This window comes from Rhamphochromis longiceps, linkage group LG2 (genome assembly GCF_057381845.1).
Source record: "Rhamphochromis longiceps isolate RC_006_pf linkage group LG2, R_longiceps_female_GT1.1, whole genome shotgun sequence".
Taxonomy (NCBI): domain Eukaryota; kingdom Metazoa; phylum Chordata; class Actinopteri; order Cichliformes; family Cichlidae; genus Rhamphochromis; species Rhamphochromis longiceps.
In genome coordinates, this window is record NC_140558.1 from 40,817,527 (window position 1) to 40,843,012 (window position 25,486).

Below are 25,486 nucleotides of genomic sequence, written 5' to 3' on the forward strand. Positions count from 1 at the left end.
CAGACTGATATGCATGCAGCCACTGTATGAGTTGTGAGACAGGACAGTGGACAGATAAACTGACTTGTCCTGCAAGCACTGGATCCATAAGAGCATGAACAAATGACAGTGTAGACGTTCAAGCAGGAGCGCTGTCTGGATATAAGGTACACATTCTACTCAATTTTAAAGTTCATCAGTGGTTAAGAGGACAAACGTGAAAGAAAGGGGCTTACCTTCACAAACACCAACCCTCTGATTGTCTTCAGCAACAACACAGCTCCCATGGAGATGATGTAAACAGTTGAATAGTACCGAATATGAGGGTTGAGTCTCATGCTGTTGCTCGCTATTGTTTCATTCAACGAGATTAATGATGTGTTCTGAGGGCAGATGGAGCAACAAATTACAGGCTGACAAAAAAAATCTTTCTTTCCCCATTTGGTCTCTAATGAAATTGAGAAAAGCACACTTTGGATCACAAAAAAAAGGCATGAAAATCAGTCCGTTGGGTGGTGTTTGCCATTCCAAGCACATTTCTCAACAGCAGCCACCAACTGCTTAGCTGCACATCTGTTTCTTTACTGCTCACTCTTGTTTTTAATTAAGTTTACCAAGGTGCTGTTACTTTTTTAATCATGCACATCCAGATTAATGCTCAGTCGGCTGCCACACTCATCCAAACACAGTAGTTATTTTTCTTTTGGGAGTCAAACACACACCACTGAGAATCCTGTATTATAGAAAACTAGAGTCATCTACACTCACCCCGCTGCCCTGTCTGATCCAGTGGCTCAGCCACCAGTTACTGAAAGCTAGGCTGCCTGTGGTGGAAACAAAGAAGAAGATGTTGATGACGAAGACTACTGGGCCTCCCGCTGCTTTGATGTAGGCTCCGTAAACAGACCACGGGACTGAACCAGAGCCTTTCTCTTCAGCTTTCATCAATGGTTCTAAATATAAAAGCCAGAAAAGAAGTTACTTATGAACCATTCTCATGGAAAACAGCGATTTACATGAGAAGCATGAAAACGGGCAGAGTTTCTCACCTCCTTTCTTGCTTTCCATCTTTGGGCTGACCTCGGCAACATCAGTGGCACTGTCAGCCTTATTTCCACCTACCCTCTGCTCTTTGTTTTTTAGTTTCTCTTTCACCAGATTCTGAGAGTAAAAAAGGGGAGTGGGGGAAGAGTTTTGACACATGTCACCAGCAGAAATCACAACGGCCATAGCAATGGCATTGTGGACATTATTAAAACAGAGATATCGGTGACATGGTCTTTAGCAGCTCACCAGTAAATCACTGCACACATAAATAATAAAAGCCTTTGTATGCATTAACATTTCCTTGCTACAGGGCCTGCCTTTCTGGGCTTATGAATTATTCAGCTTGTAATGTTCAGTTTTATTGTGTCGTGAGGGCAAAGATGCCTTATTCAAAAGAGTTGGCTTTGCTCCTCGTGCGCCCCTGGCCTTACCTCCTGTTGCATGCTGTTGAATAGCATGGCATAGTTGCGGTCTTTACCAATTAGCTGCACATGGGTACCGTGCTCAGCAATCTGGCCGTCCTTCATCAGAATAACAACATCGCACTCAGGAAGATACTAAAAGATAAATGCATGAAAGAGGCAAAAGAGCAAGATATTAATTTTGCAGACATTCTGTGGATTTTTGAAGGTTTAAACTTTTTATTAATTGATCGCAGGAGCTTTTCCAGCAAAGAGGCAACATTTCTCATGGTTGAAAAAGCAAGAAAGACTCAGTTCGACAGAAAGGACTGAAATATTCTAAAAGAGCAGAAACTGCAAAAGGATGTTGATGGAAATTATTGGAATTTCACAGGTGATACTTACCTGCAGCTGATGCGTTACAAAGAGTATGGTTTTGCCTTTAGCGGCCCCCCGAATGGCTTTACTGAAGATATGGGAGCCCACACAGGCATCAACAGCACTGAGAGGGTCATCCAGGAGAAGAATGGGCCGCTCACTGTAGAGTGCACGCGCCAGGCTCACTCGCTGACGCTGCCCTCCACTCAGGTTGGCACCCCTCTCGCCAATCTAAAAAGAGAAAATAAAAATACATTTTGCACAAAACTCTCCTCGTGCTGAGGCTGAATTAAATTTATTGCATAAAATGAAACTGCTGGGCATGATATTTGAGAAATCGATGTTTTCGGAGCTGACATTTTGTTAAAAAGAAGCAACAGATACCTCTGTCATGTCTCCATATGGGAGCTCTGCAATGTCTGGGAGTAAACAGCACGCCTCCAGCACTGCACTGTATCTAATGTCGAAACAAATATGCAAAGTTAGGGATAAATTTGCAGGTTTAGCGCTTTTTTACTTATAACACGGTTATACAGTACTTATTCTTACTTGTCTGGGTTATACTTATTTCCAAACAAGATATTTTCCTTGAGAGAATCATTTAGGATCCAGGCTTGTTGGGACACATATGCGAAGCCACCGCTGACAGCAACTTTTCCTTCTAACAGAGTCATCTAAAACACAAAGGCAGAAGGTAGGGAGCAGAGAAAACAGTTGAAAAAGTCCTTTTCAGATTGCAGGTTATACTGTGACATTGTGTGTGACTGAAAACTTCAGCAAGAAAAGCTGTCCTTGTTGTTATTCATGAGTTATTCTGGGTTATCTGAAGAGGAAATCTAAAGTGAGCATCTAGTTGAGCATTCACTCGAATCTCACCTGTCCCAGCAGAGCAGACAGAAGAGAGCTCTTTCCACTCCCGACACCTCCACAGATTCCAACCAGCGACCCCTAGTAGCAGTGGCAAAATAGAGAACATTCTCTAATGCTACCAAAGTAGCCTTGTAGGAATCACTGTTTAAAATGATCTTTACTTTATACCCTTTTGTCATGTTTAATATGAGTATTCACCACTGTAAGTAACATGTATGGAAGGACTACAACTGAGAAAAAGCATAATTAATCGACTTGATATGTGTTTGTGGTGTTACCTTCTTTATACGCAGGTTAATTTGGTGCAGGGTCTTGTGCAGTGGGGGGCGTATGCTTTGAGTGGAGGAGACGGTGCTTTGTGGACTCTCCTGCTCCATATTTGTGAGGAGACTTTGCACATTGGGGTTTTCCTTGTTTCCTTTGCCATCCTCTGTGGAAATGTACAAGCTAAGCTTTTCCCTTCGCAGCACATGCTTCATTACTCCTCGCTTCTTGGGAGCCGGGTTTGGCTTTTTGCCTTTTGCCTTTTCCCAAGCCAGCGTGGCAACCTGAAATTCTACGGCGTTGCCAGGATCCTCCATTTTTTCTACAACCTCCTCTCTGTCATCCATCGTGAAGAGCCTCTGTGGAGTCAAACGTAGTGGGATAGATTATAGACAACACGCATTGTGATGACCAGTTTAATAGTTACTTAAATATTTTAGTGCTTGGAAAACAAAAGTGCAGTTTAATCCTTTTTTAAAAACATGTTTACATGTGGTAAACAGGTTAAGTACTACGAAAACGGAAAAAATAAAGAAACGACTGTAAATAAAAATAAAAAAAAAACAGAAAACCCAAGGATAAATCTAATGATCAGAAGGTCGGGGGTTCAAATCCACTGAACGGCTACCCTGAGGTACCGCTGGGCAAGGTACCGTCCCTACACACTGCTCTCCAGTCACTGAATTGGTGGCTGCCCACTGCTTTACTGACTGATTGGGTTAAATGCAGAGAGTAATTTCACTACAGGGGATTAATAAAGTATATTTTTTTAAAAAATGCTTTTTACTTAGTTTTGTATTTATCACGTGTTTGGAAAACAGCAAAAAATGTCAGATGTGATACGTGAATAGGCTAAAAACTGCTTCCCCACTGACACACTATGTGAGTTTAATTTAGTGTGTGACCTCTAAAAAAAGGTACTTATTCTGAGAAGTGATATGGATTATTAAGTTCATGTATGCTTTATCAACCTTGACATCTTAAAATACTATTAAGACATGAAGACATCAACAGCTACATCACTATTCTTTACATGAAACATTATCATTTATCCACTTTTACAAGACACCAGTCCGTCTTTCTCACCTGAAATCTTTTGACTGCAACAGAAGCCTCTGATAGTGACCTCACCGCCAGTGGTGTGACTCTCAGGGCAAAGGTCATAGCATTGAAAACTGCAACCACAGTGAAAGCCTGAGGTGGGATGTGTAGAGATGGAGACAGTTATACTCAATAATTTATTTATATTCATGAAGTTTGACTTTAAAATGTGTATATGTGCTCGTCATGACCACAGACTCGGTGGGCATCTTAAAAGTTACATGATTTAAATAAATATGCAGTCAACATGCTGACTACGGATGGGTGACAAATTATAGGAAAACCACACCATAGTGCTTCAGTTTTGGACAACATTGATTAATGATTTAGCCAGTGGACCATCCGTGCCCCAATATGTCCCTTAGATTTTTTTTGTCTTGTTGCCATTTTGATGTGAAAATCAGAATCCTCTGGGCCGGGCTCAGTACTTTTCTACATACCACAAAGCATAATTGTCATTCATTGTCTTTATGATTTGTTTTTCCTATTTTCTTGTCACACACCGGTAGATTTTTATATATAAATACCTCAGCTGCGGTTAGGTCATAACCTAAGGCCATATGTAAGGAGAAAGTGCAGACGCTTGCGAGCACCATAATGACAGGAGACAATCCCACTGTTATGCTTTGGACGTTCCCGGCCCTCTCTAGTATGCTCCTCTCTTCTAACCGCACTTCTGTCGAGGAGATCAGAAAGACAGAGATGATAAATAACCAAGGACAGACACAAAGAATGCGAATGTGACGTAAGGGTCGAGTGAAAGTGTTGGCCAGCCAATCCACACCACAATCAGAGTCACTCACCAAAATAGCAAGCACACAAAAATAGATACAAGAGAGGACAAGAGACTCGCTCTTCAAAGGGGCTCCAAAAGCTGGTGATCCTTGAAAACTTTTCAAGTCCAATTCCTGAATCCTGACCCTCTCGTCTATGTTTGTATATCCCGTTTGCACGGGCTCGTTTAGTCACTTCATTGTCCTTATTCCCCATTGGGATGTGTGTGTTCTTGCATAAACTACAAAGGAGGAGTCATCGGCACAATTGCTGACTGTAAATTTGGAATGACATTGTAACTCTTAAGACTCATTCACCAATGAACGCCAATTAATTATTGTTATTATAGCAGGTAATCACAAGACAGCAATGAAAGTGAGACCCAGCTGGCTAATTTGGAGCAGATTATATAGGGAAAATGATGCTTATCCATGACCTAGAGCAAGGACCTCATGAGAAAAGGCCATCGCTTAGTCATGAATAAGTAGAGCAGCCTTGACAGCCATTTAAGGTATCATAGGGCCCCAAACACTTTGCAAATTAATCTTGAAGTGCAGGGATTGAAAGTGCCTTTGAGTATAGACAATGGCACACTTAAACAGGGCAGGTTAATGGAAATGGATTAAGGGGCAGGGTTATCATGCCAGTTTGCTACGAGGACAAGCCTACTTTTAGGTGATAAACCGCTCATTTAGTGACTAATTTGCATGAGTAAAAGATGTTCAAGTGAAGTGGCACTTTATTCTCAAAAATGCTGACCTGCACAAAGTTCCCAGGTCTTCACCACATTCAAGAAATGAGCATTGGATATATTGCTGAGTCACATGACTGCCACTCACTGCGAATGTTTTTTGCAAAGGCATCTTCCCAACAATACATCTTGATGAACTTTATGCAGCCCAAGATCTCGTTCATCAGCCTCACGCGCTGGTCGCTGACTGCCACACACTTCTTACGGAAATATGCCGTCAACCTCGATGCAAGCATCTGTCCAGACAGGAACGGGGGAAATGATGACAGGAGAAATAAGTGGCGGGGGAGGAAATGAAAGCAGACATAATCACATTAACTGTGCTGCAGGCCTGTCCCGGAGACCAGAGTGATAAACGCCTTCCCCATCAATAGCAGGGTCTCTAGCTGTCAGACTACAGCTCAGACTGAGTGTAATTTGAAAACAACAGTTAGAAAGTTGACAGGCGACTGATAGCCACAGAGTTATGATGCTTTTAAAAAGTGTCTGTTTGGCTCTCCAATAATCTAAATTAACTTAAAGACTTTAATGACGTTACGATTTCTGTCTTCAACTAAGAATGAATCAGCAATAATAAACTCTCTGCTGAGTAATCTTTGGTAAAACTTTTTGAAACTGCTATAATTACATTATCTTAAAGTGGACCTATTACGTCATTTTCTCTCATATCGATGAACTGTCATACTGATGGACGCTCATATTACACATCACCAAAATTTTAAATCAGGTCAATTTATGTACACGTAATCCACATGAGCCAAAAAGCTTCAGTCTGCCCTAAACGCTCCATTTCAATTTCTTCTGCTGCTGGATTTGTTTGTCAAAGAGAGCAGATATTCCTAATACGGTCATCTAAAGCACACCACTCTGTCTTTAAAAAAAAGTTGGCTTACAGGGAGGATGGGAGAAAAGGAGAAAAACAGCTTGCTTCAGACAGAGAAGGAATAGAGGTGCTGCAACGAGGCACAGCACAAGATAAATAAGCAGTTTTTTGAACTGTGACTCATGCAAGTCTAGCAGAGTCCAGGAATAAAAAATAAGGAGCCGGAAATCAGCATAAAAGGTCCACTTTAAAAAGAATGACAGACAGACAACCATGTTTTCCATTCTTTGCCTCTGGTTAGATGTTATAGTGAAAGTCGTACCATGACAGGGTAAATGATGATGAAAATGGATGACCCCATCAGAGCCGTGGGGCCCAGGAAGAATGCAGTGTAAGATAGACCCAGTATTCCCACAAGTGGCCCTCCAGCCAGAAGGCAGCCCACACACACTGCTTCATAGAGCCGCTGGCCATCACTGGAGCAGATGTTGATCAGCTAGGTAGAGAGAGACAGTGATTTACATAAAGTACTGCTTCAAAATTCCTCCAAATATTACTACAAAAACAGTTTTATGAACACAGTTATCCTTATTCCCACATTCACTTATGGACAATGATTCCTCTTAAGCTGAGTAATGACTAATCTTAGACAGCCTCCCCTCCCTCAGGCTATGGGATTTGTCGAAATCTAAGCAGGACTGGTGTAAGAGCAGAAATTAAATCCATCTCAATCATCTGCATGTGGTGCCCTGCAGCGAGGGATGATTTCTTTAATATGAAGAGGAGTTCCCTCCAGGGTTACAACACCTACCTCGCCCGGACTGATGTCTTTAGTGCTGCGCAGGCGGAGGATCTTGTGGAAGGCCAGGGTAAGAGTGGCCCCACGGAGGCGTGCTGCAGTGCGGTAATTGACGCCCCACATGAGTCCCAGAGACCAGGAGCGCATCAGTTCCATGAGGAAGAGCCCGGCTGCCAGAGACAGGCCATACCACACAGAGCTCTCTGAGCTCTGGGAATACTCCAGCAGAGATTTAACCAGGATAGCCTGCCCACATAGAGTGACAGGAAGGAAAGAGTGAGGAAAGAAGGAAAGCACAGAGAAAAAGTGGCAGTGGCAAAACAGAGAACAACAAGGACAGAGATAACGTAGGAGACACAGAATAAAAACAAGCAGAAACACAGGAAATATTTCATATATAACTTGATTAAAAGTGGACAAAATAAAATATGACAAAATGCATTTTTAAGCAATATTTTTGCTCGCCTGGATAAGTAAAATTAGTCAGTAGAAAGAATACATACAACATTGCTTTGTCATTAAATGCACTAAAGAGGAAAAAATCACATAAGAATGTGCGACAAATGTGTCATTGTCTAAGAACTAAATCCAGTTAATGCTATTAGTTGTGGGTACAGGAATCACACAGTATGCACATAAGACATCAAAAGAAACAGCTTGGAGCAAAAGGAACAATGAAAGTCACTCAGACATGCCACAGACTTAGAACTTCAAACATCATTACTTTTCAGTTTTCTGATAAGGAATGTTTAGAAATATTCACACTTTGAGTTTGTTCTGCGACAATCATCTGAGAGCTGTTTTGGCAGGGAATCTAAAGCTACAAGTGTGCCACATAAAAAGCCCTGCGCATATCTGGACCAAAGTGTGACTGGGTACAAAACAGCTAATCTATGGTATTAATATGACTCTCAGTATCTAAGGCTTTGTAATCTCCCAGTATGTTTTCATTTCAATTTCCAGACCAGCATGAAACAGGATAAAGTGATTTTCTGAAAATACATGGACTTGAGGCTCCAAGCCAGCGACCATGCTGAAAGGCGTTTTAGCTGAATCAGCAAAAAAATATAAAAGGCAAAGAAGGATTTAGACTGTACTCACAGCCCCAACAAAGCCGGCCACCATTGTGAGAAGCAGGGAGAATACGGCCACCAGCGTACGGGTTTGGCAGAACCTCCAGAAGACTCTTGTCAGGGATGCCCCCTCTCGCCCGCTTCGTTTGAGCTCCTCGTGCCACAAATGTTCAAGCCTGGAACCAAAACCCAGGATCACAAATAGTGACAAACTATAGGAGTGCACAGTTCAGCCAAACATGAGTCCATTCTCACTAAACTAAATATATATAACTCTCTAACGGCTTCCCCTTTGTTCACGCATCAGTGCTATCCAATGTGGTGGTAAAGAGCCCAAAAGTTTCTTGGATATTTTTTTCTTTAATTGGATAAAATCAGCACTTCCCAAAATAGAGGATAAAAACAGTATAGAAGGCAATCAATGCAATCAAAAAACCCCAAAGACAACTGAAGATAGCTAGGGTGATAATAGTATAAAGGTGACCTACAATATACAATCACGCTTCACATAATCGCACTGAGAAAGGTACCACCAAACATGTTAAAGATGTGCTAATGCACTTTTATTGCTGTATAATGCCATTTGAAGTGGGTAAATATCTTGTTGGCCAAATGCATCACGGCTAATGACTCTATAAAGCAGCAGTCGAGCAGCTGCAGAAAGTAATTAACGCCCTAACGACTTTATTAAAAACGTATCAGAGATAGACACAACATTATACCCGCTACACTCTTGCACGGCCTGGTAATTGCTACTTGAAGTCAAATGGTGCTAAATCTAAGGAATTGCAATTATTTGCACTCCAAATGCTGCAGAGACACAGTTTGATTCACAGAAAGTTAGACTAGTGTTCCTAAATCCAATCAAAGAACCAAGCGAGGAATAGCAAATTAAACTGGAAGAGATTTTTTTAAGCACCCCCCCATTACTGTCCAAAATGAATATACAACTGTGGTCAGAAGATTACAGATAATTTGGGAGTTTTAATGATTTTAATGAGTTTGAACTGTTCTTTTTCCACGGTGGAACGATTTTAAAGCATTACTTTAGAAAGCAAGAACTGGTTGCACAAGTATGAATTTATAATGGATTTAATCCACACGGGGACAAAAGTATACATACAGGCTAAAATGTGCACATACATAGCATTTGTGTGACAGGACTGGCCAATATTCAAAACAATGAGAAAGTCCAAGGAACTCAGTCAAGATCTATGAAGGGAAATTGTAGATTTACACGAGCGGGGGAGGTCTCTCTGAGCCATTTCTAAACAGCTGCCATCATATTTATATGCACGATGAGCACATGCAAACTTCTGATCGCACAAATCCAAAGTCATGTGTATTTAGAAATACCATATTAGATCTCATGTGCGTACATGTACCTACATATAAATGAAAAGGAGAACAGCGGGGCAACAGTGCGGGCTGTAAAGCAGGAATTATTTGCTTTCGAACAGGAGTGAAATGTCCCTGACAGCCATCGTTTCAGCATGCCAGATGGCACGCAAAGCTGATGTTGCAGGAGTGTGTTTGAACAGCACACAGCATTCAAGGTTCGCACCTCACTGAGCAACCAACAAGTGTCAACTCTCCCAGGGCGCCTTTCCAATTTCCCGTGCTGTGCTTTTGCATCTCCATTCTGTAAATGTTCTTGCTATGTAAACTGTGACAGACACCCACCCAGTGGCTTTGTGCTCTTTTGCTGCTTCCTGTGTCTGCTTCTTTTTAACATACACAAAGCAGCACAAAAACTCTCAGCCCTGAGCCACGATCTTTAAACAGAACAAGCATTACTGGCAACCTACGCAGTTGTCACCAGATACAAGAGTGAACTTCCTCAAATAGTCGCTCTCCTTTTTACTGCTGAGTCACAGCAGCAATGGAAAAAAACACTGGTTTTACTTTCCCTGAGTAGCACAAATAATAAGCTTAATGTAAAACATTTAAGTTCATTCATAGAATCAGAGCGTCTTTACGAGGCATTTCCCAAGCTGTAGCTTGGCCTTTTATCTCACGGTCTGCCCCAGCCCGGCTCCTGTCAGTGACAGCTAATGGATGAGACAGGGAGACACTGTGCATTGCAGGTACACACTTAATGCCATTATTGTCTAAGAGAGGCACAAATTCTCACGGTAATCTGTAATCCCAGCCTTTCTTAGCAACACTCCCCTGCCTTTATCCCATCACATCGTTCCTGTATTGTAAACAGACACAGGATGTTCATCAGTTAAGTCTCAAGGTATAGCTTAACTATGTGCTGCACAAACACACAAAACGGTACATAATTATGAATACTAAAACGACAGCATAACAGCTGTATCACTCCAAAAACCCTGACTAATAACACTGAATGAAACGTGAACTTGCATTTTCCGTTTTCGTCACAATTAATCTCACTAGGTTTAACAAAAGGGCTTTCTCAATATTTATTTTAAAAAGACAACCCTGTCCCACGAGACTGAAACAGGCTTGTACAGTTACATATCATATCAGTGGAATTCATCCTCAAACAGCAAGCTCCACAGGATACTCTGGACAAATAACACAATCTCAGCTCAGGGTTGCAGCACAAAGAGAATCTACTTGTACAAGTGACCGAAGCACATTTTAACCAAGAATGGATTAGCAACTCTCCTCCACAACTTCACTAGATGTTAATTAGCAATTTGAATATTTGAAAATTAGTAACTTCATTTTCACTCCTTCAGCTAAAGCATCAGAGCATATAATGAAGATGCCAGTCATGTGCAGTGAGCTGACTGCATGTTACTTAAAATGATGACACTGGCATTACTCAACACTTATAAAGAAACCAAGCAACAACTACAAGGGCTGAAAATGGAAGTCAACAGAGTTCCCCTCGAAAAAACTGTATAAATTAATGTTGTTACACCGAACCAAAAAAAAAAAGGGTAACTCTGTTATTCATTTCTTGTTGAGAGACAGGGCCGATGTTAGTGCCAAAAAGGGGCTGTTCAGGCTGCCTGCCAGGCTTCATTTGGGTTCATTTATGTCTGTGCCCTCTCGACTGTCCTTGTGGTACCGGTGCCTTTTGAAATCCATTTTACAGACCATCCAGTTAATCTATGCTATAGGTTAGGCTACTAAAACTGTAGTTTTGTGCATATGTATCAACCTATAATGCAGCCATTTGCAAATCTCATGAATCCATATTTTATTTGCAGCTGGTTGTAGGGAACATATCAACTACTTGAACTGAGAAAATGTGCCAATTCACAAAAAAGTATTAGCTTATTTTGAATTCGACGGCAGCAGCACGTCTCAAAAGAGTCGGGGAGGGGTCAACAAAAGGTTAGAAGAGTAAGTGGCGCTAAAAAGAGAAGGCTCAATAACACGACTGGTTATACAAAGAGCATCTTAGAGAGGCCGTTTCATAAAAGCAAAGACAGGCAAAGTTTCACAGTCTGCAAAAAATAAAAAATATCACATCTACAACTTGTGGAACAATATCAGAATAACATGAATAAGTGTTAATAAGTCGTATTTATGTTAACATAAATAAATGTTAACATAAATAACAAAAAAAGATAAACGGGTTAGGTTTTGTTGGAAGAATTTGACAAGATTTTTTATTTCACCCTCTCAGAAATCTCAGGCTTAAGAGGGCTAACCTCCCTGTCAACTACTATCAGCTATCTCTAAAGTACTACCGTGTCTTTTCATCATCTTGTTATTAAAGACTATTGAAGGGGGATAAAAGACACTTTAATTGAAAAATTCCTCTAACGAGCAAGTCTATATATTTTGGGTATACACCTCTAGACTAGATAAAAGAGATAATAAGAACTTAATGAAACTACTGGTGGCTGGTAGAAAGACTAGGAAGGAGAGCCCAACATCTAATATATGAATGGAAATCACAATGTTCATTGACAAACTGGACAAGCATTTCTCAGTTATACATCTGAACAATTTGTTTTACACTGGGAAATATTGGTCAGCTCTGTGACGCCCTGTAGACCTGGTATTGTTTTTGAACATCTATAACTAAATTGTACTGACCAGTCGAAACCTTCCTGCTTGGTCAAAGTTGTTTCTCTTGTTTCTTTTTTCCTTTGTATATATGTTGCATATGTAGTCTTGGATGTTAATAATAATACAAAGAAGAAGAAAAGATGAAGAAAAAGAAAATGGCAGATCCATTTAACAGGAGTTTGTTCTTCAGTAGTTTCCAACACTCTGTCTGTGACCCTCATTCTCACTCTCTTTGTTAATGACGACATAAATCTTGAATAAGGCTATAATTTTGTGCAATGACGCTGCAAATTTTAGTAAATGCTGTTTCATAAAGGAGTGAACAGCACATTTGATGCTGGGTAAATACAGCCAGCTAGATATACTAGCCTGTATTTACCGCAGTGCTATGCTACACAGATGACTGATTTAAAATAATTCCCAGATTGTTGACTGTAAAGAAAGAAAGAAAGTAGAAGAAACAGTTTGGCTCATCAAAACTCAATATTAATATGTTATACAACATGCAGTGTCTGTGTAAACAGCATATTATAGTTTTGCTTTGTGATTTCACTCAAAAGTCCCTTTTTTTTTAAAGAGGGGACAGTTCCCATATATTAAATTTCTCTGTTATAAAGAAAACGTAAAAATCTAACACCGTCAAATAACTCCCACCTCACCTTTTTATTTCATGCCTCACCAGGTTCCAGTATTGTGGGAATACTGTGTTTCAACAATAAATAGACTCTTCCTAACACCGCAGGTCCCTTTCATCAGGCAAACCTCAGCTTTGGCACAATTACCTCACCTTTGGCAGTTGACTGCAGAGGCTTCGTGGCAAGACAGTCCCCACACATCATCTATAGACAAGCTGGACGCCTTGTAGGCTTTCACTGCCAGCGGCGAGAGCCAGTGCAGAGTCATAAATGAGAAGAGGCCAGCATTATCGACTGGATGCTGGTGCCTGGAATAGAGTGGAAGACGTGGAAATAGGTGAGATGTATAAAAGCACAGGTACACACACAGAGGCGCTATGCTGGGGGAACAGACAGACATAGGTTTTCTGAGAAATAATCGGCGCCTTTGACTCGCCAGAGTCAATGAAAGGTGAATCATGCCGGCTGTGTTTGGATAGTAATTTACACGCTCTTCACAGAAATCTAAGAGTGCAGTGAAAAGAAAAAGAAGTTGTGTGTGTGTGTGTGGGGGGGGGTTATCAGTGGGTATATGCTCAGACATGGCACTGTGCTGCTGGAGGATATGTTGCAAGCCCTTATCATGGCCTCAGGCTACACCCGAATAGTCAGCACATTAGGGAGGGGCCAAACAGAGCAAATGTGTACTCCAGAGTCTGTGTGTATCTTCACACTTCAACATACAACAACATCTTCACACTGTAGGAGCTTAAAACCGTCTCTGCCTTTATGTTCTCATTCATCTCTCTCGCTACCAGAGTCATCAAATACAATTAAAGTCGATTTTGTTTACTTGTGCCTTATCCTGAAGGGCTTTAAAAGCTGAAGGCTTTTCCTGTAGCGTCCTGGCCTCTTTGGCCCCCTCTCCAATGAAGCCTCTGCTTCCTCTTCCTCCAGTTCTGGCAGCGGTTGCAGAGAGGGCAGTGACAGACCCTCTACACACTCGGCTGCTTCCAGTGCACCAGGGAACATGTTGGGCCCTCTGAGGAGAAAAGAGCATTGTAAAAGCCATTGTACAAATATTTCTATTTATTTACACCAAGTTGTTACACAGTAACTGATCAATAGTACAAAACCCCCAAACATTGTTATATAATATCTCCAGACACAGTAATTCATTTTTGTGCACTGTAGTACACATTTAGTTTTTGCTTGCATCACTCACACTCTACATGCCACTCTGCTGAGTCCTGATGTTTCTTAGAGGACAACAGTAGCTTTAAAATGATGTCACATGTAAGCATGATAGCTACATTTAAAATATGTTTTTAAACTCAGATTATGATTAATTTTCAAAAACAAACATCTAGTAAGTAATTTGAGGGGGTTTTCAGACCTAAGCTTATTTAGTTTCACAGAGGAAATGACTCATTTATTAATGTGTACTCTGGTGCTCGTCAGGACTTTGTACTTAAATTTATTTCACTTTTTTCTAGTAGACAACTCTTTGACAGAGGCAGAAAGAATTCTTAACACAATCATTGAGGGAGATTCAGACATAGATCTTTCAGAAGATGAGAGTCATATGAGCCAAATAGGAGAGGGTGAAAACCCAGGAGGAGCCAGACAAACATTATCAAGATGCAGTGGCGGATGTAATGGAGAACGACACAGGGTCAGCTGGAATCTGCCGTCATCCTATCTGGTCCAACACCAGCATGTAGGAGAATCAGGAATTTTTGATTTTGAGTGAAAAAAGTACGGGTAACGTGCAGAAATGTCTTCCAGTAAATTGATTTAACTTATAAAGATGGTGTAAATGTGTTGTAAGTGAACTATATCGGATATTGGAGTATCTAAATTTTATTTTGCTAAATAATTTTCCATTATCTTCGGTTTATGACTTTGTTGGAAGAATGCAGAATTGGAGATGATGGTACCCTAATGACACTTAATGACTGGAGCCCACAGCAGTATTTCCAGCAGTAAAACTAATTCAGGACTTGTCCTTGTTGACCAACCAGCGTATGGTACAGGATTCAGGGTGTCGTTTAAACACAACACCAGAAGAAACCAATAGCTTTTTAGGAATCTCAGTGTACCATGCCAATGTACTGGGCTGCCAAAATAAGAGTCGCAGTTATGGCTGATTCCATGACATGTGGTCATTTCTACAAGATCAGGTCTTCGCTGAAAGTAGTCGATGAGCTGCCAGAAAATGAGAAAAAAAAAGGATCTCCTGGGGAAAGTCAGACCACTTCTAAAGAGAGTCCTTCAAGGTTGCCTCAATCTGCCCAGGCCAACAAAGGTCTGTATGATGAACAGGGACAAATATATGAACAAGACCTGAATAATACCAGTGATGAAGAGTTCTCTCTAGAAATCAAGAAAAGGACTGAATTTTGTTAGTTTCACATTCGTGATCAATGAACTCTCCTTGTGCACTGTAGTGCACATGTTGTAACATTTTAATAAAATTAGTTAAAAACAAAATTGTTTTTGCAATGTGTTTTTTACCAACCCAACACTTGATTTATATGGAAAAAATCAAAATACCTTTTTTCCATATAAATCTCAGGAGGATATAACATATGTTAATGTTTGAGGATTTTGTTAGCAGTTTTGCTTGATTATAGCATTATCAAAACCTCTGGAGTTTCCTTATGGCTTATAACATATGGTGAGTGTTTTGCTGAATCGTCCCCTGAGACACAGATAGGCTCGAGAATCACCTTGCTCATAGGTCACAGCCCCTCTCTGGTGTACAACTAAAGTGCTTATCTATTTAAAGACAACCTGCCAGCAGCCCCAGGAGCTCGGGAACAGACATCTGAGCTGTCGGTGTGTCCACACACCATCACTGATCCCTTGTATGGCAAACCTCCATGACAAGGTCAGCTTGACCTGTGTCAAGAGACTCACCAGAGACCGTGGTAGATAGTGAGATTCAATACAGTGCATACCGAAGGTGCATAACAGAGTTGCATAACAAAAAGTAACAACATGTTGTAACTCCTAATGTAAAAGTATGATGTGAACCTAACTCTGAGTTCAGGAAAAACAGAAAAAAAAAGTCCTCCATGCCCCAGTCATGTGAAGTTTGTCATATGGCTGTGAAGTTTCAAAGCTCTCTTTAGGGGAAAGGCTGCACGCTTTTAGTTTAAAATATAAACCTTTGCAGCCTGCATTCAAAGAGCTCCTGGAGCAAAACAAAGAAGGTTCAGACTAAATATGCTGGATAGTTGTTTAACTTGTTAGTCAGGTTTCAGCTGGGACAACAAAATCATAAACATGCATGAGAGAAGTCATTTTGCAGCTTTCATTTTACCAAAACATAAACACATAAAGTTCACATATCAACTAAAAAGTAGCAAAGGCACAAAGAAAAGTAGAAATTAGAGGCAGAGAAGTTAATAACTGGAGTTACGGTAAACATAATGTCTGATATTAGGATAGACACACTTACACGCTTTGCCCTTAAATTCCTTGATGACTTTATCAAAAATCAATACTTTTAAAACGCAGCCTCCCTCTAAACAGGCATTTAATTATAGAGATCCCGCAGAAGATCATATGTTCCTGTTACTGGTGTGGAAACAGAGGGATTAATTTATGTTTTCACTGTGACACTTACTTTTAAGTCCTCCTTGGTCAGGTCAGTACAGATCTCAGATGTTGTGCCTATAAGCAAGAACCAGAGAAGAAGAAGATTCTAACGACCATGGTATCTCTTCTCTAACTTTTGTCATTTCATTAAAGTCTAAACTCCGCACAGACACATCTTCCTCATCTGCGGAGCTGCGCTCGGATGAATACACGTTTAGGAAACATGGGAAACTTTAGCGCCTCACGTGTATGAAATGCGTGCTGCTTTCTCCCGGCATTAACTGAAGCTACCTCCTTTTGCCGTCACACGGAGCCCCGAGGGGAGAGGAATTCCCGATAACGCTCTTATGTCACACGGTCTCCACCAACCGCTGACAGAGCTTAGCGGTCACCCTAGTAACGGGGATAACAACGAGGAAGTGCACACAGCAGGGAGGGGCGGGTCCACAGAGGATATTTTTAAACAGGCGGAAGAATGCTGCATTTTAATTGGTTGCTAGGTTGTTAGGCATTGGGAGGGCCGCTCTGCTGTGATTGGTTATATTTGGCTCGCCCGGTTCTCGTTACCGCTCAAAGTGCACCATACATACTGTCCGTCCCTTCATCGGAAGGCTTTCTTTGCACAATCATCAAAATGTAGACAGTTTTCTAATGGATCATTCGGCGCCCGCATGAGCTTCAAATGACTTTCATTTTTTTTTAAAAAGTCCAGGTTAGAGAAATGTCCTAGAGAGATAATAAATATAATAAAGAAATAATATGTGTGAGTGATCCCATCAGGTATTTCTCACTTTTTCAGAAGGGAATGGGCTTTTTAGTTATATCTGATATAAAATGATAGATCACCCTCAATAAACACGAAGCAATAATTCTGAGTAAATTGAGATATATAAAATTAATGGTTGATATATATTAAAGAAAACGTGCTCGGTTTAAACCGAATCTACACCATTCGAGCAGATTTCATTTGAACAGATTCCATTAAATATAACATGGTACAAAATTACATGGAAAATTTACATGCAATTAAAATAGTGAAAGTTAGAAGTTTGGGCAGAATTTTTTGAATGCACGTGGCAAGATTATTAATATTAATAATCTTCTAAATTATGGCCACTATTTAAAAAAGAAATAAATCTATATTCAAGGTAAGAATTGGCTTAAATAAGTAAGATTTCTGGTCAGATGTCTCATATGGATTTTGATCTGCACACTTAGTTCATTAATCTGACTGAAATTATTTATTTATCTGCAGACTTTAATTATAATCTAAATTTTTCTTGAAGTACATCGACCTGAAAGCTCTGAAAAAACGACTACTGCAGTTTTTCGGTGCACAAGGTCATTTAATCACGTGTCTTTTTCGTCTGACTACTTTAAAACCCAAAGAGATTCACTTTACACTGAATATTAGTCAATAAGATGAATACATTTGCAAAGCTGGCAGCCTTCACCTCCGGCCCTAATGCCCTGTGATTAACAACTACTCAGCTTTATATCTTCCCATACATTGTGGGAGCATTTATAATGAATCCCATTTGCATGCATGTGTGCATGTTTATTCAATTTTGAAGGTCACTATATTTTAAATCACATAAGGTACCGATCCAAGCACAGACTATGTCCTTTAATATTTTCCTAAATGCCCATAAGACTGAAAATATCATTTTTCATCCCATAAACTGAGACAATTCAAAGTATTAACATGTCAGTTAGGTCTGAACAGCACGGCTCATGGTTGGCAGGATAGGGAATCAAAAGGTTGAAGGACATAAGCAAAAAGAAACGAAGATAGTGGATCACACAAAGGGCCTTTAGAGGTGTATAAAGCTGTGCTGCTGGTGCTAATAAAATACTCTCACTGGTTGGAAGAGTTTCACTACACTAACTATGACTCTATGGTGACTTGAAATTGTCCTCATGTAAATGTTAAGACCTCAAGCTCAGCTGGCTTTGCAAATAAAAGCTTCACTGAGACTTCGTAACGAGCCAAAGAAGTCGGGTAACGGCAGTTTACAAGCCTCAGCCAAGCACAACAGGATGGGAAATAAAGCCACCCAACACAGCAATGCAGCTGCAGCTTAGCTATAAAATGGACCCATCTTTCTACACTCTCCTCGGGTAAAATGGTAGCATCTACAAATTAATAGCTCTTCTTTTGAAAAAAAAAAAAAAAATGAAAAAAAAAATTGGGGGTAGAAATCATTGTGCAGAGAAGGGCTTTGTCTTTGCTGCTGATATAGTCACAGATCAAGACACAGCTCCTTCCACATCAGACTTTTGTGCACCTTTTTAAGATGCTTGCCTTGTCATTCAGGATAAGCAACACCAATTGTTACAAATGTCCCTGGGTTGTTATCACAGCATCAATAAAGGAAATCCTAAAAATACTTGTAAGGTGGAGCAGCAATGGAAACGGAGACCATCCAAAGTGCATCTGGGACACTGGCCAAAAGTTTTCCCCAAGGTTTGTTAACAAAAGTTAGCACCTGTATACTGCATATTATTATTATTACGTATGCTGCATTACAGTGTTCCCCATAGATCTTTGAAACATATTTATCTGGCTTTACATTATGGAGTATATACCCAGTGTTTGGGGTAATCTGTCCTGTGCTAAACATGTAATACCAAAAGTAATATGGGAGTTTTAAATCTATCTAATAAAAATACACCAACTGGGGGTGAAACATGTAAAATTTTCAAACTTTGAGAAAGACCAGATGTCTTTTACCCATTTCTCAGGCACACCACTAGCAACAGGTGCAGTGGCCACTTTGTCATCTCCCAAGCAGTTTCCCTTCACCATCTTCAGTCTAATAACGAAACGGTTTAAACTGGAAGAGACAAATTATGCCTTCAGTCTGGGAGGATTTATGGAAAGGTTTCATTGATTTGCTGAACTAACCGAAGCCTTTTTGGTTTTTTTTTTTTTTGGGGTTTTTTTTTTTTTTTTTTTTTTTTTTTAAATGACATCAGAAACAGCAGTATGCGACATTACGTGATGGCAGAGCTTCAGTTCATCCTTTGTCATTTTTTTTTTTTTTTTTTAATAAATAGGACAGGGGGAATGAATGAGAGAAAGAGGGGGAGAGAAAGAAAGAAAACCAAAGGGGAGAAGAGACGGTGAGAAGGGGGGGGAAGAGAGAGAGAAAAAAAAAAGAACTCCTGGGTCACCTGTATGGAGAAAAAAAAAAAACAAACAAAAAAAACAAACAGAGGAGACAGCAAACAACAAAGAGCAACATAATAATAGAGAAAACAAAGCACCATCACAATAAACTAGCTAGTCATAGATATCAATATTTACTAAATAATAAACGATATTGTGCAGCACGCAAGATAGACAGCGCACAGTGTGCTTTGAGGCAGCAGCCAAGAAAGCTTTAGTCCGCGTCTGTGAATACCCATGTGTGCATACCTGTGTGGATCAGCATGCTTGCATTCCAAAGGTTTCTCCATGTAATGATCTGCTAGGGAGTGTGGGGGGGCCACAGCCCCGTCCTCCAGGGTGTGAAGCGGGTATGGAGGAGATCAAAACTCCAGACATCCAGAGGCCCCCAGAACACAAGAGACCAAGGAAGACCAACAGAGGGGCAGCCGCGCCACTGTTCCAGTAAGAGCTGAGGAGAGTCCCAGATGAGGGCTCGCCCAGCAGCCGCGGAGCAGAAGTCAGGGGGAGTTGCAGTGACGCGCCCGTGAGCTCCGCCGGCCCCCAGCTGTGCCTGAGTGACCGAGCCCCAGGCCGAGAGGCCGGGGGCACCCCACCTCCAAAGGGGCCCGAGCGAGCCCCAGGCCCCGACAAGCGGCCGCCAAGGAGTGAGCCGGTGTGTACCCGGACGCCCACCCCCAGACACAAAGAACCACCAACACACCGACACCTGAGGGAGTCCGCCACCGGCAGGGGAAGTGGTGGTGGGTGGAGATAGGCCTCCAAACCTTGGAGGGCCTGAGGTGTCCCCAGAGAGGTGGCGTCTGATACCCAACCTGACATATAGACACAGACATACAGACACACACAGACACAAACATCCATTCCCACCCTCATGCTCTCATATGCACTCACTCCACACTCAACCAACGTGGAGACAGACATAAAGAGACGCTGTACACACGATCACACTCCCCAAGCGTACTCTACAAACCGGGTCTAGGTACCCTTGCCCCTGGAGGGGGGAATTGCACCCAGACCCAGGTGGTGTTACCCTTTTCCCTGCGGTGGGGAGAGGCAGACCACCCCGACTCCGCAGCAGCAGGGAGGCCCCACACCCCAGACCGCAGTCGGACGGCCAACTCCTCCTACTAGCCCTCCCGCTCCAGCAGGCCGCAGAGAATGGGGGTGGGAGAAGACTCCAAACCTCCCTCCACCCGCTCATTGTAGTGTTGATGCATATGTGTTCTAAGGTGCAATTAAAACCCAGGAGGGCATGGAGCTACCTGCCAAGGATCAGCAGGTAAGCGCATAGTCCCTCCTGCTAGCCCTCAATGACTAAGTGTATTTAAAATTGAGAGGTGGGCAACGACGTCAGGGGTGAGGTATACACCCTGATGGTGATTTGGACTCCGTGATTGTGCCCACCCCCAAGATCCTATATGTATGTGTAATGAGAGTGTGAATAATGTGAATGTCTAAGTTGTGGGATAAAATTGAGGCAGAGGCAGCCAGAAGGGGACAGGGGGGGGGGGGGGGTAGCCTCCTCTGCACCCTGGTGACATACCCCCACTCCAAGGCCCTGTATGTGTGGGTGGTTGTGGAGGAGCGGGAAGAGGGAGGCAGCTGGAGATGGGGAGGGAAGGAAGGGAGGGGCAGGTAACCCCTCCCTGGGGCCAGCTCCCCCGCTGACCCCAGTAGGCACTCCCACCCTCCGCGACCCGCCAGGGAAGGGGGGCCCAGGCCCATCAGACCGGGGCCCAGTGCAGTAGCGCCCCCCGGCTCCACAGAGCCCTGGACAGTCCACCCAACCCCACCACAGAGAAAACTGCACCCACCCCACCAACCACACATCTTCCAGACTACATAAGACGGTAAACGCCCAGGCTGAGATCTTCCTCCACCTCTCCTGTATCTCCCCCTCCTGCAGAGAGTTCCTGAAGAGAAGAAAGCTCCTGCAAGATGTGACCATCCCCCCCACCAGTTGAAGAGCCCCCCAGGCGGCTCGACGCACCGGCGGCACCCTGCTCCAGGGCCGGGCCCCCATGCACCCACCCGCCCACAACCCCGGCAACACACCAACCAGGACCCAAGCCCCCGAGGCCCGGCCCGGGCCCCAGCCCAGAGACGGAGCGCCCCCAGAACCTCACGCCCATCCCGGACCCACCCAGGGGCAGCCAGGTTGCCAGGTCAGTAACCCACGTCCGTCAGCACAGACCCTCCCCTAGCCCCGCTGCACGCAGCCGCGAGGAAACAGTCACCTGAGAGCCAACAGAGCCCCCAACCGGACGTGACCGCTACCCCGGGTTGAGCCCCCCAAGGAAGATGCCTCCGGGGAACCCCCCGACGCCCTAAGCCTGTCCCTACCCCCTCACCAATCACAACAGTGAAGGCGGGACCAAACTATGACCCCCCACCCCCACTAGGTGATGGAGCTGATAAAAGGGGCCCAGAGCAATTGATCTAATGTGGTGGCAGAGGCTGTATCAAGACTAATGTAATCTAATAGATAATTTCTATATTGGTTAGAATTAAGATTATTTTTATTTTTCCAGTTCATGAGGACTGTTTTCTTGGCTATGCATAGGGCAGTGAAGATCATATGGGCGATATTCTTTTCTGAAGTGACATTATCTAAGCTGCCCAACAAACACACTAAGGGGGAAGTTGGGATGTTACATTTCAGACACTTTGATAAGTCTTCACATATCTCGCGCCAAAACTTTTGCACTGGTGGACAGAACCAAAGAGCGTGGATGTAATTGTCTGGTGTATTGCCTTGACAGTGTGAGCAGTTGTTGGAAGATGTAAAGCCTTTTTGTGACAGCCTTTTGTCTAAAGTGGATAAATCCGTCTGAATGGACTGATTTTTTAATTTTCATGAGATTAATCCAAACATTATTGGAGAAGTTCAAAAGTTTTAAGACTCCACCTATAATTATTTTGCAGCATTTGTGCGATCTCGCTGGCAGCAGAGAAAGAAAAAGAAGAGGAAAAAAAGCAGTACACAAAGAAGAAAATCATCGATAGGGTCTCACTTTACTGAGCTGGGAAATTTGCTGAACTTCTGCAATCAATGCTCTGAATGTGGGCTTTGCTATCAACCTCCTGAGACTTTTAAGATAGCGACCACGCCGTAGTTAAGTACAATCACACAGTCCTTTCTTTTCTACAATTTAAGGAGGACTGGTTGACCATGAGGGACATGTTCTGTAAAAGGCTTGCTATACACGGTGGATTTGTACAAGTACATTTGAAGTGGGAAAGATCCCTGAGTCTAAAGCTATGGACAGATGAAATTTACACTAAGTGGAGACTGGAACTTCATATGGCCCTTTTTCACTGCTTCATTTGAAATTTTTCATCTTCTCGCAGCCCTCACACAATATCATCACACAGTGCTTTACTATATGAGCTTTGCTCTAGGCTAGACATTTCCACTGGTTATGGCCAGTTGGGGCTGCTGTCAGAAATAAATTGGTTTCTCTGCCTCTTCTCTGATTGTTGAATATACGTGCAAAATGGTGAAAAGGACCAGGCTGCTCCGCCGTTGAGTTAGAGACAAAAAAATATATATATACACCTCACATTTACGTACCACTTATGTTAGACGGCTGACTTCCATTCCATTAAACTGCAGTGTAGCTGCACCGGAAAGTTCACCACATGATAATATGCTGACTTTGTTCGATCGGTTATTCACAAGGGGGGGGAGAAAAATATATGCAGCACATTGCCGATAGCTGTCATGGTTTTTTTTAACAAACTCATCACTCCTTGATGATACCTTAAATGTTCCCACACATAAATGCGGCGCACAGCCTGTCTCTTTCTTTTAGGAGAGTTGTCAAATGCCATTAATATTCATAAATCTGTCAGTAGCTCTGCACATTTTAATTAGTTGGCATTTATTAGCAACTGGGGTTCTTAACATAGTGAAAATGTTGCAAATGTTGCATGCTTTCGTGCAAGGAAATTAACCTACAGCTGACATACAAGGTCGAGGCCCTTGGATTATTTAAAGCAGCAGAACACGTCTCTGAATATGTATCGCCACGACTGTAATCATTATCTTAGAGAAAACTCAGAACTAACAGAAGCCCTTGGATGAAAGTCTGAAAGAGGCTTGGCCTCTGTTTGTAAGCGCCATCTGAAAATGAATCTCTGTTTGACTCATAACTTTCCCCAAAATGAATTTTCTTGTTTGTTGTGTTTGGTGCCTCAGTGTGCAGTTTCATTTCATTTCAAGACGATTCTTTTCATTTTCCATCCTTTATGCATATGCAAAAAGCGACTTTGAACGCGACATGGTTGTTGGTGCCAGACAGGCTGCTCTGAGTATTTCAGAAACTGCTGATCCGCTTGGATGTTACCGCACAAACATCTCTAGTGTTTACAGAGAACCTTCTGAAAAAGTGAAAACATCCAGTGAGCAGCAGTTCGCTGGGTGATAATACCTTGTTGATGCCAGAGGTCAGAGGAGAACGGCCAGACTGCTTTAAGCTGATAGGAAGACAAAGTTAACTCAAGTTACTCGTTACAAACGAGGTATTAAGAAGAGCATCTATGGACACATAACATGTTGAACCTTGAAGCAGATGGGTGACAGCAACAGAACAACATACCAGGTGCTACTCCTGTCAGCTAAGAACAGGAAACTGAGCCTACAACTTGGAAAAACGCTGCCTGGTCTGTTGTCTGTTGGTGTTGATTTCTCCTGCTATATTGGCACAAGCAACATGAATGAATGGATCATCCTATCTTGTGCTGTATCAATAGTTCAAAAACAAGAGATAACTAGAAGTAACTGAACATGATGCACAGAATTCAGTGGAGAATAGTCTAGACACTGGTTGCAGGTGAAGATGGAGGCTTGGATGGAGGCTGACTGATGAGCGAGAGGCGGAGACGGAGAGGAGGTGGGTTGCACGGAGATGTCTGGAAGGGAGAATGGCAGATGCACAGGAAGCAGGAAGATCATGGGACTAGACCAGTGATGTCAAAATCAGCTTGACAGTGTAGGAAGGTGGGAGCTTAGATTAGCCGCCAACACTTGGGAAGCAGACAGATGAGTTACTACAGATCTTCCTTATTGAACCTGTGTACACTTTGGGCTCCATAGTACCAACTGGGCATTGTTTGAATACCATAGCCTACCTGAGTATTATTTCTGGCCAAGTTCATCCCCTTATGACACTTACACAACCTCCCCTTACACAACCTTTGAAGGCTCTTTCCAGCGGGTAACACGCCATGTCGCAAAGCTCAAATCATCTTAAACTGATTTCTCAACCAAGACAATGAGGTCTCTGTCCTCAAAAAGCCTCCACAGTCACCACATCTCAACGGAGCACCTGTGAGTTGTGGTGGGACGGGAGATTGATGTCATGGATCTGCACCAACTGTGAGATGCTATCATGTCAATGTGGACAAAAAACTCTGAGGAATGTTTCCACCACCTTGTTGAATTCATGCCATGAAGAATTAAGACAGTCCTGGAGGAACGGTGTCACCAACAGTTCAAAGCCCAACAATTATTTTTTTGATGAAAAATATTAAAATAAAGGCCTCTATACTGATTATAGCGTGCAAAGAAAAACATGTCTTTGTCATGTCTGGCAAAAACTACAAATGTAAAAGCTCGCTGCTGCTGAGCTACATGTCTCAGAAGCTGCGAAGATCTGAGCCTGCATGCTGCTTGTTTCAGCACTTTTTTTTTATTTTTTAGAGTTACTACAAAATCCCTGACAGTGACTCAGAGCAGAGCTTACACGTTGACAATAAGTCTGGTTTAATAAAGGGTCAGTCATGCATTGAGTGAAAGCTCCAGGGCTGTCCGTGTTGATTTTCCTAGAA

The 25,486-nt window shown here is 42.4% G+C and overlaps 1 protein-coding gene across 1 annotated transcript in view; it reads right to left on the reverse strand.

Annotated features, from left to right (window-relative positions):
* The window catches only part of LOC146677975 (ATP-binding cassette sub-family C member 5), a 29,665-nt gene extending 12,890 nt beyond the window's left edge, over window positions 1-16,775 (reverse strand). Inside the window, exons 1-18 of the mRNA XM_085429054.1 lie at window positions 16,508-16,775; window positions 13,727-13,915; window positions 13,047-13,202; window positions 8,289-8,436; window positions 7,200-7,433; window positions 6,711-6,884; window positions 5,654-5,801; window positions 4,568-4,716; window positions 4,026-4,133; window positions 2,954-3,298; window positions 2,682-2,753; window positions 2,355-2,479; window positions 2,190-2,262; window positions 1,833-2,036; window positions 1,458-1,583; window positions 1,029-1,140; window positions 748-932; window positions 216-362 (exon numbers count right to left, since the gene is read on the reverse strand). Coding sequence (XP_085285180.1) covers window positions 216-362; window positions 748-932; window positions 1,029-1,140; window positions 1,458-1,583; window positions 1,833-2,036; window positions 2,190-2,262; window positions 2,355-2,479; window positions 2,682-2,753; window positions 2,954-3,298; window positions 4,026-4,133; window positions 4,568-4,716; window positions 5,654-5,801; window positions 6,711-6,884; window positions 7,200-7,433; window positions 8,289-8,436; window positions 13,047-13,202; window positions 13,727-13,905 — 2,685 coding nt within the window. The 5' untranslated portion in view covers window positions 13,906-13,915; window positions 16,508-16,775. The remainder of the gene's footprint in view (window positions 1-215; window positions 363-747; window positions 933-1,028; window positions 1,141-1,457; window positions 1,584-1,832; window positions 2,037-2,189; window positions 2,263-2,354; window positions 2,480-2,681; window positions 2,754-2,953; window positions 3,299-4,025; window positions 4,134-4,567; window positions 4,717-5,653; window positions 5,802-6,710; window positions 6,885-7,199; window positions 7,434-8,288; window positions 8,437-13,046; window positions 13,203-13,726; window positions 13,916-16,507) is intronic.
* Between the last annotated feature and the right edge of the window lie 8,711 nt (window positions 16,776-25,486).